Below are 17355 nucleotides of genomic sequence, written 5' to 3' on the forward strand. Positions count from 1 at the left end.
ATTGTTTTTGTTGTTTTTGTTTTGTTGTTTTTGCGTAGGCCCTCTGCGCATTAGGTACCTATTGTGTACACTGCCATGTGCACCTTAAACGCAGTTCACACTTGCCCGTAAGGTCTGCCGGTGACGGGCCCGACACCGTCAAAACGGCCGAATCTGACGGAGCGACGGCCGTCAGGTCGACGGGCATGTGTGAACCGGCAGCGTTTGACGGTCGGCAACAGCTGACTGCGCCGGCGCCGGACCTGACGGCCGTCGCTTTGGAAAGTTCAGCAATGTTCAACTTTTGACGGTGACGGGCCCGTCGGTTTGAATATCTGCGTGTTGGAGGAAGAGGAAAAGGAACGTTCTCATGCAGCATTAAGCTTATATGCATTTTTAAGAGTATTAATACCAATTTCCATCCATTTTTTAGATGAAAGTGTTTATTACGGCACGATATCTTGAGATTCGATCCCTGATTTAAATCAGCGAACCTATGTGTCTTTCATTTAAATAAAATTTCAGCAATATTTGACATAAAAATGTAAATGCGTGGTATTTTATTTCTGTAATTCAAATAATATTTTAACCTCTCGGCCTCCCCATCCCCTTCCCCCATCTGCGTCAATCTCGAAAATGGTGCGCCATTTCTGTCACAATATATGGCAGCCAATGGGAGCTACCAAATCTCAACTTTCGTTCGACGGGCTGCCGGCCGTCAGGTCGACGGTGACGGGCCCGACACCGACAGACTGACGGTCAAGTGTGAACTGCGTTTTAAGGGAAAAAAGTGACTGGTGGTACATGACAAAGGGTTGTGCAACTGTGAAGTTCATGCCCTTGGTCTTGCTGGTGCCAAATGCCTATAGCTATAGCAGGTTCAGTGAGGATTGTAGACATGCTACATACACTGTGCATTGAAGATATTGGCACAAAGTTCATCCATAATTACTATGCTTAATACCTAATGTAAGAAGCAACATAAATACCCAGATGATACAGCTCTCTGGTCAACATCACACAAATTTATTGACATATTTTGCAGGTACATATTTACATTCATAACAAATACTTTTGATTTGATTCAATAATTAGGTGCTAGTAAGCTTGTAAATGACCATATATTAAATCATAAAAGAACCTTCTCGTGGCATTCATCAGTCATCACACACCTTTTTACCGAACAAGTACCTATCTAGTATCTACCATGCAATGATTCTAAATTTTGTCCGCAATCCACCTATAGCTCAATCAACTGACAAATTGAAATTGACATACCCTAACAAAACCTAGAACTGTACATAAGAAAAATGCAATACTACAACAACCAGGGTTGGCAAAGTTGCCGCTGATTGGTGTCTCCAGACACTGAGAAATTTTGTACTCAGTACTCATTACTGGAAAATAATGATTATTTTGTTCTCACTTTTCAGGAAATCTACAAGACATCACCAATGAAAACAGCAGTAATACCTAATATAAAGAACAAAGAAAAGAAGCCTTAGCACCGATATGAAGAGTAATAGGATTTACCGTTCCTTGATATTTCATTTTTTGAGCGGTATGATGCTGAAGTGTGAATGCATTGTAATGAGTGGTGACTGGTGACTCTGACTTGTGAAATGTTAATTGAAATCAAATACAAATATATTCATAACTGGAAGCTACGTTGCATGAATAAAGAGGTTTTAAATGGTCATAAAAGTAATCACTCAGTATGGCGTAGGTACCAGCCAAATAATCCATGAATTATAATTGGTAGGTAGGAACCTCAATCTGAATCACAAATGAGCAATGGCAGACGATATCTAAGTTAGATAAAATCACCAGTAGTACCAGCCACTGAATTAGTAGGTTAAAACAAGAATAAGCATTAGCAACCATCAAAACTTACCAAAAGTAAAAACTTGCAATCACTAGCATTAGACGGAGCCTACCACACACTATAAAATTACCATTACCACGCGTCCACAAAACTTTCGAGACAAATACCTAAGATCTGCGTCGTAAATGCCTTGGTGAGATTTCGCCTAGTTGGCAAAATTGACGTTCTTGGGGTCGGAGCCTAAAACCGAGCAATTTTGAGAGTTCATCTTATTCAACAAATTATGAATGTTTAGACAGTAACATGTAACAAAATTGTCAAAAATCAAATCTTCAAAGCCCTAACTAATCATCTTTGGCATTTTATACCCTTTGAAAAAGAAATTGTAGCAAAATTTTCGGTTTTAAAATATCTATTTTTTCACGGTCACAACTTATTCAAACTCCAAAAAAATTTTGAAAACGAAATTAGTTTTTTTTATTTTTTTTACTGAAATTCAAAGCAAATTCTTTGTAGATTTAGCACACGGCGTTTTGATGTCATTGTATGCATGGTTGATGAGAAAACGTATACTGAGATGGGATCTTCAAATATTTTTGCGCCTCTCCAAATGAAGTCCTTAATTTAGCAGCCGCATCTAGCTTGTATCAGGGCATGAGCCCGCGACCGCCAGGGAAAGAGCGAGGCGAGTACAAGTAAAGGGAGAGGACAGAGGGTGGGGAGCCTGAGGCTCGGCCCGAGGCCAAAGCCCGAGGATATGGAAGCATGGAAGCGACGCAAACAAGCCGGCGCCGGGGGAGGGACACCCCCGCCAGCGAGGGTTCTTTGTCTTGCTGCCGGCGTCGCTCGACCATCATTGCTGAGTGATTTGTTCATTGTTGTAAGTACCTAACTTACCTTGCAGTATGTAGGATATAGGTACCTACGATTTATGAAATCGAAAAGTTGCAATCTCATCCAGTTCGGGTTGGTGTGCAATGTGCTTACATGTAAACCTCGCGACCTGAGAAGGCTAGGATTTGCATGATTTTTAATTCTGACATGTCTTTGTGTTTGTTGTCTGTAATGGTGAACACAGAACGGACATCGGCATCATGATCCATGGGCATCGTTTTCTATAGGCTTGGTAGGGCGCCAGTGCTACCAATAACAATAATTTCAGAATTTTAACATTGACATTAATCTTATGACAGTGCATGGCAATTGGCAAGAATGGCTTTGCTAGACGCTATCCTAAAATTAATAATTAATCTTGCGTACAAATTTGAAAAGTGATGTGATGCCCATGCCATGCTATCTAGTATCTTTGTGTTACTTTATGCCAGACTTACCAAACCAAAACATTCAGGACCACAACCAGTGCTCTTACGCCCTCCCACCCACCCTGTGTTTATAGGGCTACAGATGCAGGGCAAGGTGGCAGCCCAACAACCTCAGCATCAGCAGTAATGAGTCAAAACGTAAGTTTGTTTCCATGATTCTGATAAGCATTATTGACTTTTATGAATGCTATTAGACATTTCCATAGCAAAATGAAATACAAATATGTGGGTCTCAAATTTTTTTCCTCTTTGGATGTCCGGAATTGTATGTTCTCAATTTCTTGGTGTTTTTGTTTATCCAGATAGACTACTGGATCAAGTGTCATTGTTTGTGTTGTGAAAATCAGTAGGTACCTACCTTTTGGTGCTGCTTTTGTAGACGATAATGAAATAGGTACCACTGGGCACCACTCGGTATGAAATTGAGGTGCACTTAATGCTTTTATCAGTTTTATGTGAAATTTGAAAGTTGTTTAGTCTCACATAAATAAGATTTTACTTCACTTTTCCCTTGCAGAGAATCCCATGTGAAATCATCATTGAGTTGTAAGTGATTGCATGTGATGGTAATGATGCCATGATAATTGGGCTTTTTATGATGGTTGGTGGCAGGTTGACATTTGACAGCTGGTGTCAGGTTTGTGTTTCTACTTTATAGCTGGGCTGCAAACATTTATTTGATGCATGTGCTTACTCACTCCTTAAAGTGACCATCCCACCTTAACATAAGATTTGAGTTGAGACAGTGTTTCAAAATTTGTTGATTTGGGTGGGAAGCAACATCCAAATGAAAATTATTTTGCACTCTCACCTACAGTTTTTAAGAACAATTTTGCACTCTCAATTAAACAGAAAAAAGTATTTGCGTGGATGGTCGCTGTTTATCCTGCATTAACACATTTGTATAGAAATGAATGTTATCAATATTAATTATTTGTTCATTCTTTTTGGGCCTATCTGACCAGCGGTTTTCCACCCTCATCCCCGTTTTTTTTAGAGGAATTTCTAACTTCCTATCCCTTTAAATATTTTGATATGAAAACTAGCTTTAACCCTCGCCCGCACATGCCATTTTCCCATCCTAGAACGCACATGGGGGGGTGTGGTTGCCACCCCCCCCCCCCCCGCGCCATTTCGTTCCTGTTGGAGATAGAGCTTCACGGTAAAGATCAAAAAGATTCTTTGGGAAGAGACGAATCCAATGATACCCAGTTTTACCTTCTCAGGTCAGTCATTGACCTTCCAGGTCAGGTCAAACTAAAAAATGTTGCTGTTTTGGGTCACCGTTGGATATCAAGTGCGCTGCTTATCAAATACCGATGACGATGCTGTTTTCTGGTGCCAGGCCAGCTAGAACCTCTTTGTCACACTATCCGACCAGGTTTTTGCTGCTGAGGTCATTTCAGGTCAAGTTAGGTCAAGGTCAATTATATGTGTTGTATGTCTGTGTGTGTCTGTGTGTATACTGATGTGTGCACCGATTGTTTAGGTGTCCATATTACATGAGATCATGAAATGAGAAGCTTTTACCAAAAATACAGTCAAAGAAACTTAACAAAAGTAAATTCAGCTTGCCTAAAACGCAATATTCTTAGATGACCTAGGTTGACCTTGACCCTGACCTTGACATCTGACATCGTCGAACAACATGTTTCATGATAGGTGGGAGGTAAGACTGGCAAAAAAGGCCGAAATCAAGGTGTCAAAAGCTCACAAGACCCATAGCCAACGCAAGATATTGGGTATTTGTCATTTGGGTCATGACATGACCTGAAGAACAAGGTCATATCTCCGAAACCAAAAACCACAGAAACTTGAAATTTTCAGTGGACATCAAGAAAGGATAGGGGAGCAGCTACAGGCTTCTAGCTCTAAAAATGTTGAGTGCAGAGCAGAAAAACTACCTGGGGGGGGGGGGGGTGGCAACCCCCCATGTGCGGGCGAGGGTTAAGGGGCATTGTTGTGGTTCTCTGCTTATTCGACGCTGAGCAGAGGTTGTTGAGTAGACACCACCCCTGCAGTGCCCTGCCCCCCCCCCCACCACCAAACCTTTACGCAGTTGGTTGACCCCCCCCCCCCATTAGGTGTATATAAAACATTAGTGGATAAGGGGTAAGTGTTAACTTTCTTTTGCAGTAAAACAAAGTACTTTTTCTTTTCAGGTGCATGACGATGAACGTCCGAGACCTGTCGTCAAGAGTAAGGCTAGTAGGAAGTCTTCTGAACGAATACGGTTCGCTACACGCTCACATGTTAAAGGAACAGTAACATGTCATTTATGCCCTAAGTCAATTTCAACAAAGAATTTCCCACGTCATGTGAAATCGAAACATAGAGAAGCTTACTTAGATGCTATGAGAAAAAATCCCCGTGGTGTTACTGGCTATCTCATAGAGAAGGCTATTGTAAAATCTCGTTCTACAAGGGAAAACGATGACAATGAGCCAGTCACTGTCATTATCACTGACAACGAGCCTGACATTACTGCCAATGCCGAAACACCGTTGGGACAGGGATCCCCTAGTGTACTGATACATACTATCGCAAGTGAGAGAAACGATGTCATGACAACTGAGAGAGACTCCGTTCAATCATCATACCACGAGCACCCATCTCCGGATCGAATTAATCAAGTCTGTGATAATTATCCCGGCCGCACGAGCCCCCCCGTAACTGTGACAGATACCACACAAGAACGGGACACAGCGCAGAGCACGTCGACACCGACCGTACGGCTGCAGCAGGCTGAGTGTATAAGTGAAGGTGGTGCTCAGCAGCCAGGTGTCATGGGTGACGATTTGGTTGAATCCCAGATGTTACGAGACATACTGTGTGAAATTCGTATGCTATCTAGGAAAATCGATAGTCACGACTCTGAATTTGTTTCGCGCGCCTCTCTCAGGAAAGAGATGACTGAGCTTGAGAAAAAAATTTCTCCAGGAGCAGCAAAGGCACGAAGTGCTGACACTGCCAAACAGTTTCCATGGCTTCTCACTCGGGGTACAGGCTCAGAGGAATTAGGATTTTGTTCAACGTGCATTGCTAATAAGGCAACTGTTTCGGCCATGCGAGGCCAGCATAAAGCACTGCGTTGGACAACGGAAGGCGTTTCGCTAAAAAAGAATAGACTTGAAATTATCGCTAGGCATGCAGCCACTGCTGTTCATAAGGCATGCATGCAGGTGCCTGAAGAGCGTGACAGAATACAAAGCCTGTTTGGTTTACAGTGCGAGAAGCATAAACGGCTAGATGATAATCTGACAAGGGACATGCTGATGGCTGCATATCATAACCTGCTATTGGGGCATTCTTATGCTGCATTTGAGTCACTTATGAATAGATTGTTCTCAAATATGATGTCTACAAAAGAAACATTCTCACACATTGATTGGAACACAAGTCGTAAGGCTGCTGCCTCTGCAATAGACGTTATATATGAAGTGCTTCGAAAGTCACATTGCAGTTTTTTAAAATCTGTAAATCCGACAACAGGACGTCTAAGACACTTCCACATTAGTGCTGACAAAGTCACGGCTGAAAGAACGTCAAGACAGGTAGTTAATATAAGGTTTATTGACGTGGATGGTGCTCCCAAGGTAACAAACTTGTCAGTCGATGTTATCAGAAATAGGGCTTCGGAGGCTGACGCAGCGGAAGGTGTCACGCACGAGTCGGACGCTGTTGGCTGTCTAGAACACATATGTGATGTCCTGACAAAATCAGTCCTAGATCTTTCGCCTCGGAGTGTCGGTACAATGTGCTTCTCCATGAGCTCTGATAAAGAAGCTGTTTATGCAGGACAACAGTCCGGTGTAGCGGTAAGATGGCGTGAAAGATTCAATAACAACGCATTTCTGCATTTGCTTGACAGAGCCCATAAGGTAGAATTATGGACTGACAGTGTTTTTAGAAAAGACGAATTTCAGTGGGCAAGAGTCTTCATCAGATCAAATGTTGATAAAGTGGTAGGGGCAATTAATCGGTCATCAAAACTTATGCGATTGGCTCGAAGGATCGATCCCACATTTACTGTTCTCTATAGAAATGTTGACACGAGATTTATTGAGTACACTGTACTAGCGATTAATTCAATTATCAAACAGTATGGGAATGTAGTTATGACGATAGAGAATGATGGGCGCCGTGATAACGATCCAGATAAACTTCAAGCCCTAGATGTCTTGTGCGATATCGATTTCATTCCTACCGCCCTGGTGCTGTTATATGTCTTAGATATTGTCAAGAAAGTCAGTAAAGCTGCACAGAAAGCTACTTATTCTTTGTGGGATGATCGTAAAGCGATAGATGCGTGTCGTCTTGCTCTCCAAGAAGCTTGCGACGGCAAATCCAATCCTCTGATACGGAAACACGGTAAAGAGTTCCGTAAAGGACGGTTCAACGGATTCGACTTCGAAAACGTGAGCTTATTAGTCACTTCTCATAAACGGAGTACTAGAATCGGTAGCAGTTACCATTCAACACTCAAAGACGCCCTCAAACGAGCTATGGAAAGGCAGGCTCAGCTAGCCCAAGCTCTTCTTGATGAACTTGACGCCTTTTTGGACGTTACAGAGGTTGAAGATAAAATGATGAAAATTTTCGATATTCCCACATTTCCTTTGCACGACAAGTTGGCTTTGAAACAATTCAGGAATAAGGAGCTTCGCGAAGTAGTCAAGTTCTTCTGTACTCACAGTAACATACGTTTTCCAGGGAAACATAGTTCCATGTGCCGGCACGAAAAAGAATGCAGGTGCGTTGAAGACCAGTATATCGTTTTTAAGAACCGCGTATCTGGTCAAATTCAGTTACGTGCTGAATGGTATGCAGACGACAATGGTGTAAAGATATTGTCGGTCGGATTCATTCTACATGATTTTCTAAGGCCCTCGAGTCAGCTGCACGTCAGTATTCCAGATGTTATTGAATTGATGGAAATAGCAGTGTTGCTATGTCGATCACAGTCTGATACGGAAAGAACAGGTAAATTAGTCAAGGATCTTTCGGAAAACAGATTCGGTGGCAAGTTTAATGAACTGAAACCGCTGGAGAAGGACAGGTGTGCTAAAGAAGTTTACATCCGTGAGCTAGGACTTGAATTACATGATCTACCAATTGATGCCATTAAAGAGGAGTGGTCAAAGTTTCATTATGGTGTACTTAAAAAACGAGGCAAGAAAACCCCTGCTTACCTTCGTAAGCATCAACCATCGAAAGTGAAATTTATGACATCTTACCATTTGGACCAACAGCCCAGAGAAGCAGGTACCACGTCAGATGATGTTACGCAAGAGGATCGTAGCGTGGGCTCCCCCGTGCTGACATCAGATAACAATGAAGGTCTTGCGGGTGATAGTACAGTGAACACAGATTCGAATCTCCGTACAGATGTTGTCCACGCTTCTAGTGATGTACACGCTCATAGTTCTTCAGGTGAAGATCATATGTCGCAGAGCATTGGTGAAACTGCCTCTGAACATGCTGATGTTGCGTCAGATGATAATGCTATGGAAGTTGATGATTTTGTTCAGGCTCGAGCGCAAACTGACAAAGAGGTGTCATTTGAACAAAGTGAACCACAGCAACTACGATCTCAACGACAGGTAGATGTTAATGACTCAGATAACGACCCAGATGATTTAGATTCGCCAATTGCATCTGGGCATTCAGTGGAACTAGCAGCAGTGACAAAGTGGAAGCAGAGTTCGATCCTCACGTTTATAAAAAGCAAGCAGAACGTTTCTAAACCCCCGAAAGAGCCTGAAGCTGCCAAATCACCACTGATTGATTTAAGGCATGAGAAGGAGCACAACGAAATAGAGCTTCGTGATAAGCGCAATGAAAGTGGACGTAGTGTTGGATCACCGACTTCCCAGGCCCGGCCATCGGAAATGTTTGCTGTTGAAGACGACACACGTTTTTCCGAGATGAGTACTACTAATATGTCTCCAGGTGGCGATGACAATGATAATGCTGAACAGCAGGGATGCGGAGCCGGAGCCGGAGTCGGAGCCGGAGCCGCCGGAGCCGGCATATTTTGCCCGGAGCCGGAGCCGGAGCCGGAGCCGTGAAACAATATAGCCCGGAGCCGGAGCCGGAGCCGGAGCCGCCAAAAAAGGGGGCGACTCCGGCTCCTTTTTATTTTTTGAAGAGGAAAAAAAATAATTGACCTAGTTCGGTTTGACAGTACAAGGCAAAACATATGGTACTTACGTCATGGGCCATCAAGTGAATGGCCCCAGTATCCCACAGTACGCAAACAACTTCCTGTTTGCTCTCCCCCCCCCCCCCACGTCTACTGCATCCCCAGAACATGAGGACCAGTCATCAGGTGACGGCCATTGTTTTCAAACCAGTGCAGTGGACTGCGACTCCCAGCACCGTCTCATCCCACACACCCCCCACCCCTCACCCCCCAATGCAGCCGAGACGGGTGTCAGCTTACGATGGTTCACTGAACTCCGATTCGCGGCGACTGCGTTTCCAATGCCATCGCTTCCTAGCCCTTTGTTCTGCCAGTTCTCTCCGAGGCTCCGAGGTGCGTTTGCGCGGGGCCGGGGACGCGGTGAGCCGGTCATGGCAAAGAGTAACGCGTATAACCAATCCAATTTTTCTTCCACCCGTATTTAATTGATTGCGTAGGGGATGTACTGAGTCGGAGCCGGAGCCGCCGGAGCCGGAGCCGCCGGAGCCGGACCATTTTACTCGGAGCCGGAGCCGGAGCCGGAGCCGCCATAACATTTCACCCGGAGCCGGAGCCGGAGCCGGAGCCGATTTTTTTCTCCGGAGCCGGAGCCGGAGCCGGAGCCGTCTGAAATTTCCACGGCTCCGCATCCCTGCTGAACAGTATTCCTTTTCGGATGCCGTTCTTTTTCATGCGCAACAAACTCCCAGGGGAATGATCAACCGCCGTAACGACTGCTATCTTATAACTGTTCTCCAAATTCTTCCTTTGTTGAGGATAAAAAGAGGTGGCTCGGGCCATGATCATTATGCAAATTTATTGATAAACAATTTGCGTGATTGCTATAATTCCGAAATATGTTCCGATCCAGGAACCATCAAGGGTATCCTTGCAAAAAAGTTTGAGATATTCCATAATGACGAACAACAGGACTCGTCGGAGGCGCTAGAATGCATTTTTAAGGTATTCCTAGAAGGCGGAATGAATATCGACAGCGCTAGAATAGATACAACAACAACATTGAAGTGCAGACATTGCTCATACTCATCAGACAAACATGTAAATCAGCATCAGTTACATCTTTGGTGCAATAAAAGAAGTACCGTGTATGAATGTTTGAGTGATTACTGCTCAGCAACAATTTTAGACGACTTCAGTTGTGGCAACGATGAATGTTCTGGGCGTGGAGGGGCACACACGACATCCATCTCTTGTGAGCCTGAAGTCATGGTACTGAATATGCAACGTCCGGATTATGACAGGCGTCAAAAAATTGCACTTGATTGTCCTCTAGAGGGACTTCGTATACCAGGCGGAAATAAAGCTTATCATTTGGTAGGTGCCATATTACATTGGGGAACGAGGGAGCATGGACATTACCAATGCCTGATAAGAAGAGGCGAGTTTTTTTTCAAATGTGATGACGAAAAAGTGAGCAATGTTAATCAAGAAACAGTTAAGGAACTACTTTCTTATAACGCATGCATCCTAATCTATCGTATGATGCAGTCTTGGCGCTGACAGGAAGTGCAAACATACCTCCTAGCAGTGACATATTACCGGTATTTGTCATTCGGGATCCGAGTCAGCAGAAATGGCCGTTACTGTCAAGTAACTACATCCGGATCGGACGTTAGTACTTACGACTGCATTTTTCTACAATACCCATGACGTATTATCGTCTGGCGGGTGTAGAATACATCGGGATCAGACGTGAATAATAATGACAGCTTCAGTGTCTACAATACCCATGACGTATAATCGTCTGGCGGGCGTAGACTACGTCTGGATCAGACGTGAATAATCATGACAGCTTCAGTGTCTACAATACCCATGACGTATAATCGTCTGGCGGGCGTAGACTACGTCTGGATCAGACGTGAATAATCATGACAGCTTCAGTGTCTACAATACCCATGACGTATAATCGTCTGGCGGGCGTAGAATACATCGGGATCGGACGTGAATAATCATAACAGCTTCAGTATCCAGTTCCACAATACCCATGACGTATAATCGTCTTGCGGGCGTAGACTACGTCTGGATCAGACGTGAATAATCATGACAGTTTCAGTATCTACAATACCCATGACGTATTATCGTCTTGCGGGCGTAGAATACATCCGAATAAGATGTGCATTGTCATACTCGTGTGTGTGTCTTGTTTGTGTGTGTGTTGTGTACATGCTGGTGTTGTATGCTGGAAAGGGCGGTGGCAGATTGGAGGAGGGCATGTGAGTGATGCATGCAGGTGCGTTACTGTACTTCACTTGTTAGGGTCATGATGCTGTGTCACTTTCAGCATGTCTGCCTGTTCGTGTGAATGTGTGTGGCGTAATGTGTTACCCTTGTTCACTGCATTGGTCATTGTTCATTCGTATTGTCCGTCTTTTGGACGGGCTCTAGACGTAGCTTTTGCGTTAATTTTTTTTTTTTAGTAACGGTGCAGCAAATGGGCATCAATAATTTCTCTACGGAATAAGAATAAGCTGCGTCTAGTGCGGGCAGCGTGGTACATGAATGTATCTCTTGGAGCAACCTCCACAGATATACCGCTTTCATCGCCCTTGATAGGTACATTCATGTATCATTCCATCCGGCTCCTCGCGCCGCTGCCTGGGGTGGCTGATTTTGCCCGCCACGCTGAGAGATGGAAACATGTGAGGAAACGTTTTTGATGTGCCTCAATCCGCCGACATCTCCCCTTCAACGGCTAAAAAATAACAAATGCGATAAGTATGATCTATGACTGACTCTACTGCACTTGGCGAAGAATACTGAGTAAAACCTTAACCATGTGCTATGGTATGATTATCGATTCCCTCATCCCAATGTAGCATGAACCTTAACACCAGACCCGATATTCCTCGACGTGTTTCTAACTGATTATTTTCCAGAGGTTTCAACCTTTGTGTCTTGTTTTGACGTTTCCAGGACGGGGGGCGGCCTCGGGATCGGTCGCTGGTTCTGCGTACCGGCAGAGAGCCCTACCGGAGCCGGCGCGGAGGCCACCGGCCAACACGGCAGCCGGCGCTGTGCGCGGAGGTGCGGGTGGCCGTGTTTGGTAACTCACACGCCATCCGCGCCTTCGTGCACCCGATCGCCGAGGACGCTTCCCGGCACATCGGGCGGCACCGTCTCGACGTCAAGTGGGTGCGGCCGGACGGCGGCACGATCGGTGGCCTCGGTGGCGGCTCCAGCGAGGACTGGCGTCGTCTGGACGCCGCCACCCATGCTCTGGACGGGGTCTGGCCCTCCTTCGCAGTCATCTGCGTTGGCGGGCCGGCCCTCGTCCCGAGGCGGGGTGACCGCGTCCAGGGAGCACCAGTGCCTCTGCTCGAGGACGCCGCCGGGGCCGCCGCTCGCGTCGTCTCCGGCATGGAGCACTGGCTCAGCACCCTGGAGCTGGTGATCCCAGGCACCCGCGCCGTCATCCTAAGCGTCCTGCCGGAGAGGGACCTGTCGGCGGAGGCCCTGGACATGTTCCGGGGCCTCAGCCTGACCCTCTGGCAGGTCGCCAGGCAGCGCGGGGCAGCCTTCCTGGACGTCGAGGCGGTCCTGCGCCGGGATGTCGCCGGCATGGCTCCAAGCTCCGCCACCGCCACCCCGGACCCGGCCGTGCTCCAGGGTGTCACGCCCGGCCACGCCTCCTCCCGCCCCGCCACCGACGACACGGCCCCGGGGCGCGGCACCAGCCGAGCGGCCCTCCAAGCCGCCATAGGCCACCTACAGCTGGTGAGTGTCGAAGAAGTGATGAAGTCTCAGTCATTTATGCATTGTGAATTAAAAAAGAAAGGAATATAATGTACCGAATATGTGCAGTGCAATGTCACACAAATTTGAAAAAAAAACCGGAATAGATGAAATGTATGAAATGTATGCATGAAATGTATTTATGTATGTATGAAATGTAATTTATGTAAATGTATGTATGCCATGAAATGTATGTGCTTGTCGTACTTATCAGTAAGCTTGCTGACAATGTTCAATATTTTCCACTTACCATAACATATTTAAGTTTTGATTTAGCACTGTTTATGTGGGCGGTGGGCCGCAAATTAACGTAGTGGGATATTGCTTTTGACTTTTCCATGAGTGCATAAAGTTTCTGTATTCTGCAAGTTAAAAACCAACCCTGTTCTGTCATCTACACCAGGAGGCTGAGGAGGGCCTGCTACCCAACCGGCTACTCACGGCCTCGCGGGCCGTGGCGTCCGTCGCCACCGAGGTCCTGGAGGAGGCGGAGAGGGCGGCGAGGGAGGTGGCAGCGTGCCGAGCTGCCCTCGCCGAGGCCCAGCGCGCGCCGGTCCCGGACGTCGCCTGGGCCACGGGGTGGGTTCCCGGACGCCCGCCGCCGCCGGACGCCAACGCCGCTCCACCGGTCTCGGCGTTGTATGATGATGACGGCGTCCACCTGACGCCGTCAGCATACAGCGCCATCAGGCGCGAGCTGGTGAGGCTGTGCCTCACCAGCGAGTAGGCCAGCGCAGTGCTGGCCTGTAGCCACGTGTCAAGTGTTTAGCTTTATGTTTATTTAATCTTTCTCTAGCTTTATGTAGTCCAGATATGGTCCATTCTGCTGATATCAGGGATTAGAGATGTCAATCAGATACCAATTTTTTGGTATAACGATACCAACCGATACCGACTTGGTATTTGGTATTTCAATCCAAATGTGTTTGGTATTTTTGTTTGTATCATGGATCCTCGCTAATGTGAAAGGGGCTGTGAATTTGGTTAAAAGGTTGTATTTCCATCATATTTCCTAGTTGGTTCGGTCTCAGTATTTTCCTACGGTTTTGGTTGGTATTTGGTTTGGTATCGGTATTCAGATTTTCTGTAACTGACATCACTATCAGGGATACCTTCTAGAACAGATGGTCTTCATGCTAGTCCTTGGTTCCTTATGACAAGTACAAATCATATGAGGCGAAGGCTGTGATGAGTAGTTGATGTTCGTCATATTTTCTCCAGGAGCGTAGGTAAACATATTTCTGCTCAGGCGTATTAATTTGGGATCTAAGTAGTTTCTCCTGCGTTTTCTTTTTTATAATCATAACGTGATCTTCTAATGTCGTGTTATGGGCGCCGATGACCACTGCAGTCCGGACGCCCAAAAACCTCAAACCATCGCCGTCATCATCATCATCATCATCATCATGGCTTCTTATTCTCAGTGGCATTTATGATGGGACCTTTCGTTCAGCTGATGGCTGACCGCCCGGTGACGACCGTTTGTGTAGTGTTGTGCGACTTTGTGAGCCGGCGGTGGCTGTTTTTTATGGTGTAAAGGTTGAAACAGACTCTCCGCAGTCAGGAAATCGCATGCGAGATCCTATTCAAATGCATTAAATCACGCTCGCATCAATCGTACGCACCTCCCGCATACGAATGATGCGGGAAGGATTTTAATGCATTTGAATAGGCTCTCGCGTGCGATTTCCTGACTGCGGAAAGAGTCTGTTTCAGCTTTTATTGAGCTTAGCTGCCCGACGGCGACCGTTTTTGTAGTAGGTACACTGTGGCTGGCTGCCCGATGGCGACCTTTTTTGCTAATAAAGATAAAAAAGAGTTCGTGTCTCAGTATATATTATTATTCGCAATATATACCAGCAGAAGCAACGCAAAGAAGCAATGATTGAAACACGGATCCATCAGGGTACGACGCGATCGTGAGCACTGGCGCAGCGCTGCCTCGCGACTGGACGGCAGCTATCTTATGTCGGCCATAGTTACATAAATCAACCATAGAGTATTACGAAAACTCGGCGTTCGTTGATTAGCTGGATTAAATGTTATAAAGGGTCGTCTTGGTCAGAAGTCCGCATTCGTGGCTCTCAGTCTCTTCTCTTGTTTTCCTGGCTAGATGGCGCTGGTCGGCAGTCTCGTGAGGAATAGTATAGATGTCGCCCGAAGTCAATGCCATGTTCTTTTCTGAAAGAGAGGCAAAGGCTGTCAAGCGTTCGGTGATTAAAGCTAAACAAGTTTATCAAGTTTCCATGGAAACCGAAAGCGCTTTTTATGTTAGTGAGCGCTACTAGCGCGCAGTGAAAGAGAACCCATACCCCTCATGCTCCTCAATGGCGCATTGGCCGCTGTTCAGTGAAGGCGGTGGAACTACAGGCAAAGTGCTCTTCAAAAGGCAGGCGCGTGGTGTTGGTGTGAGGCGCGGGCACGTAAGGCGTATTGGTCGTGTGAAATCAATCAACCACTGCACGTAATTGCCGGTAGGTGCAGTGCTACGTGCGAAACGTCGACGATCAGAAATGTATTCTTTGTGTGTGTGTGTGTAACAAAGAGCAACTTGTTCTGAATTGATTCACGTGAGGCTTCGGCACCTGCTGAGTGCTCGCTGCTCGCTCACTTGCGGACGATTGACTGCTGCCTACTGAGGAATATCTATTTTTATTATTAATCAAATACCTTGTTTTCGCTATCATGTTCATCCAGCTGACCAACTTGTCTTTTATGGGCAAATTCTCAGTAGTGTTGTCAGTAGTGTTTGCAGTGCTGAATTTGTCCTTTTTTATCATACTTAGGTACATCACTTTGAATCATCACTTTTAATATTTGATATGCCGTGACTGCATCATGAAATTTTGTACTCACTTCCCCGAAAATTTGTACTCAGACACCAAGAAAAAAAAAGAGAATTCCCACCCTGACAACAACTATGAAGTTCTGAAGTTATTCTCACATGCTGGAATGTTGAAACTCCACTTTTGTCGTCCATTTCCAAGTTTGATGATTGAGCCATCATAATATTGAACTGTTTTCGCTCTTCAGTCATAAGCTTTTGCACAAATCTTGAATTTTTACACATCATCTTGAACCATGCTCCAATCTTTCCAACAAGGTACTATGGAACATCAAAGCAATTTTGATTTGTTACAGCAGCTTCAGATCATGATAGGCTTGAAGGTTCAGTTTGTTACACCATTTGCCAGACAAACCTCTACAAAATGTGTATCAATTCCCAAACTAAGCAATTGATTATATCAGTATTTGCAGTTTCCACACAATGATTCATAATATTATTCGATTTTTATATCAAGAAACTCAAATAATCCACAAATTGTTATTGAAACACTCCCTCTTCAAGAGCTCACAGCAATACGCAACCGAAGTGTGACGTCATGACTAGTGGCTGGGGCATAATCAGCTGACGGCCCTGTGTTAAAGCAATGGGACGAAATTTTATCGGTATTTTTAGAAAACACTGGACCTAGTTAGATAGTTTGGGGGCCAGTTTCTAAGTAAACTGAGTATATTCTATTTTTCTACGCCTAAAAAATGCTATGTTTTAAAGCGGAAAGGGCCGAACTTCGCGAATTTGTTACGGGCGGCGAACTTGACGCACCAAATACATGACCTTGAAGACGCGAACTGCGACCACGTTGTAGGATTTTGGTGCGAAAGGTTTGACATATTTGAGTTTGAGCTGATTTAATATTTTTTATTTGTAAAAAGCAAAGGAGAAAATTTACCATATTAGTTATTTCGTAAATCTTTTTTATTTTTTATCTATGATTTTAAACCTCTTGATTGGAAATGTTTTGTATTTCTGCGTCAACTTCGCCGCAAATTAGGTTTTCACCAAATTTTGTGCTTTGCGATATTAGATTTTGCAATATTTTTCCATAGAAAAATAGACCATACATCGTTGTCCTAAATCCAGCTACTAAAACTATCTAACTAGGTCCAGTTTTTTTTAGGAAAGATCGGCAAAGTATTGCCCCATTGCTTTAACACGGGGCCGTCAGCTGATTATGCCCCAGCCACTTATCGTGACGTCACGACTTCGGTTGCGTATAACAATACAAGCAGGGTTACCAACGGGAATTTTTCTAAATCCCAAGATCGCCGCGCGAATTTCCCAAAATCGAGCTCCATATCCCAAGGTCGACAGGATCAAAGCCCAGTGTGCATCCCAAGGTCTATAGAAACCAAATATAGAGCAAATAAAGTGTATTTGACGTATTTTCAAATCTTTGGTTGACTAAATAAATCAATATCGTTAACATAACTTGCATTCGGCACAGTTA

At 45.1% G+C, this 17355-nt stretch overlaps 2 protein-coding genes and 1 long non-coding RNA gene across 3 annotated transcripts in view; 2 read left to right on the forward strand and 1 right to left on the reverse strand.

The window, feature by feature from the left end:
• Window positions 1–2032: 2032 nt before the first annotated feature.
• On the forward strand, window positions 2033–14569 carry LOC122365032. Its single transcript, XM_043335914.1, has 4 exons — window positions 2033–2684; window positions 3201–3264; window positions 12245–13045; window positions 13467–14569. Exons 2-4 carry the CDS (start codon window positions 3253–3255, stop codon window positions 13788–13790), a joined length of 1137 nt encoding a protein of 378 aa, XP_043191849.1. The 5' UTR covers window positions 2033–2684; window positions 3201–3252; the 3' UTR covers window positions 13791–14569.
• Window positions 14570–14882: 313 nt separating this feature from the next.
• LOC122365035 lies at window positions 14883–16848 on the reverse strand. Its single transcript, XR_006253659.1, has 2 exons — window positions 16008–16848; window positions 14883–15244 (listed from the first exon to the last, which is right to left on the reverse strand). It is a non-coding gene; the product is annotated as an uncharacterized LOC122365035 (long non-coding RNA).
• The window catches only part of LOC122365031 (ATP-dependent RNA helicase DDX51-like), a 34777-nt gene continuing 32781 nt past the window's right edge, over window positions 15360–17355 (forward strand). Inside the window, exon 1 of the mRNA XM_043335913.1 lies at window positions 15360–15537. The gene's annotated coding sequence lies outside the window, so the exon portion shown is untranslated. The remainder of the gene's footprint in view (window positions 15538–17355) is intronic.

Source organism: Amphibalanus amphitrite, unplaced genomic scaffold, assembly GCF_019059575.1.
Source record: "Amphibalanus amphitrite isolate SeventyFive unplaced genomic scaffold, NRLGWU_Aamphi_draft 000712F_arrow, whole genome shotgun sequence".
NCBI lineage: Eukaryota > Metazoa > Arthropoda > Thecostraca > Balanomorpha > Balanidae > Amphibalanus > Amphibalanus amphitrite.

Coding starts and splice junctions, on each gene's coding strand:
- LOC122365032 (XM_043335914.1), top strand. Junction 13,046..13,466: donor CCATAGGCCACCTACAGCTG/GTGAGTGTCGAA, acceptor CATCTACACCAG/GAGGCTGAGGAGGGCCTGCT.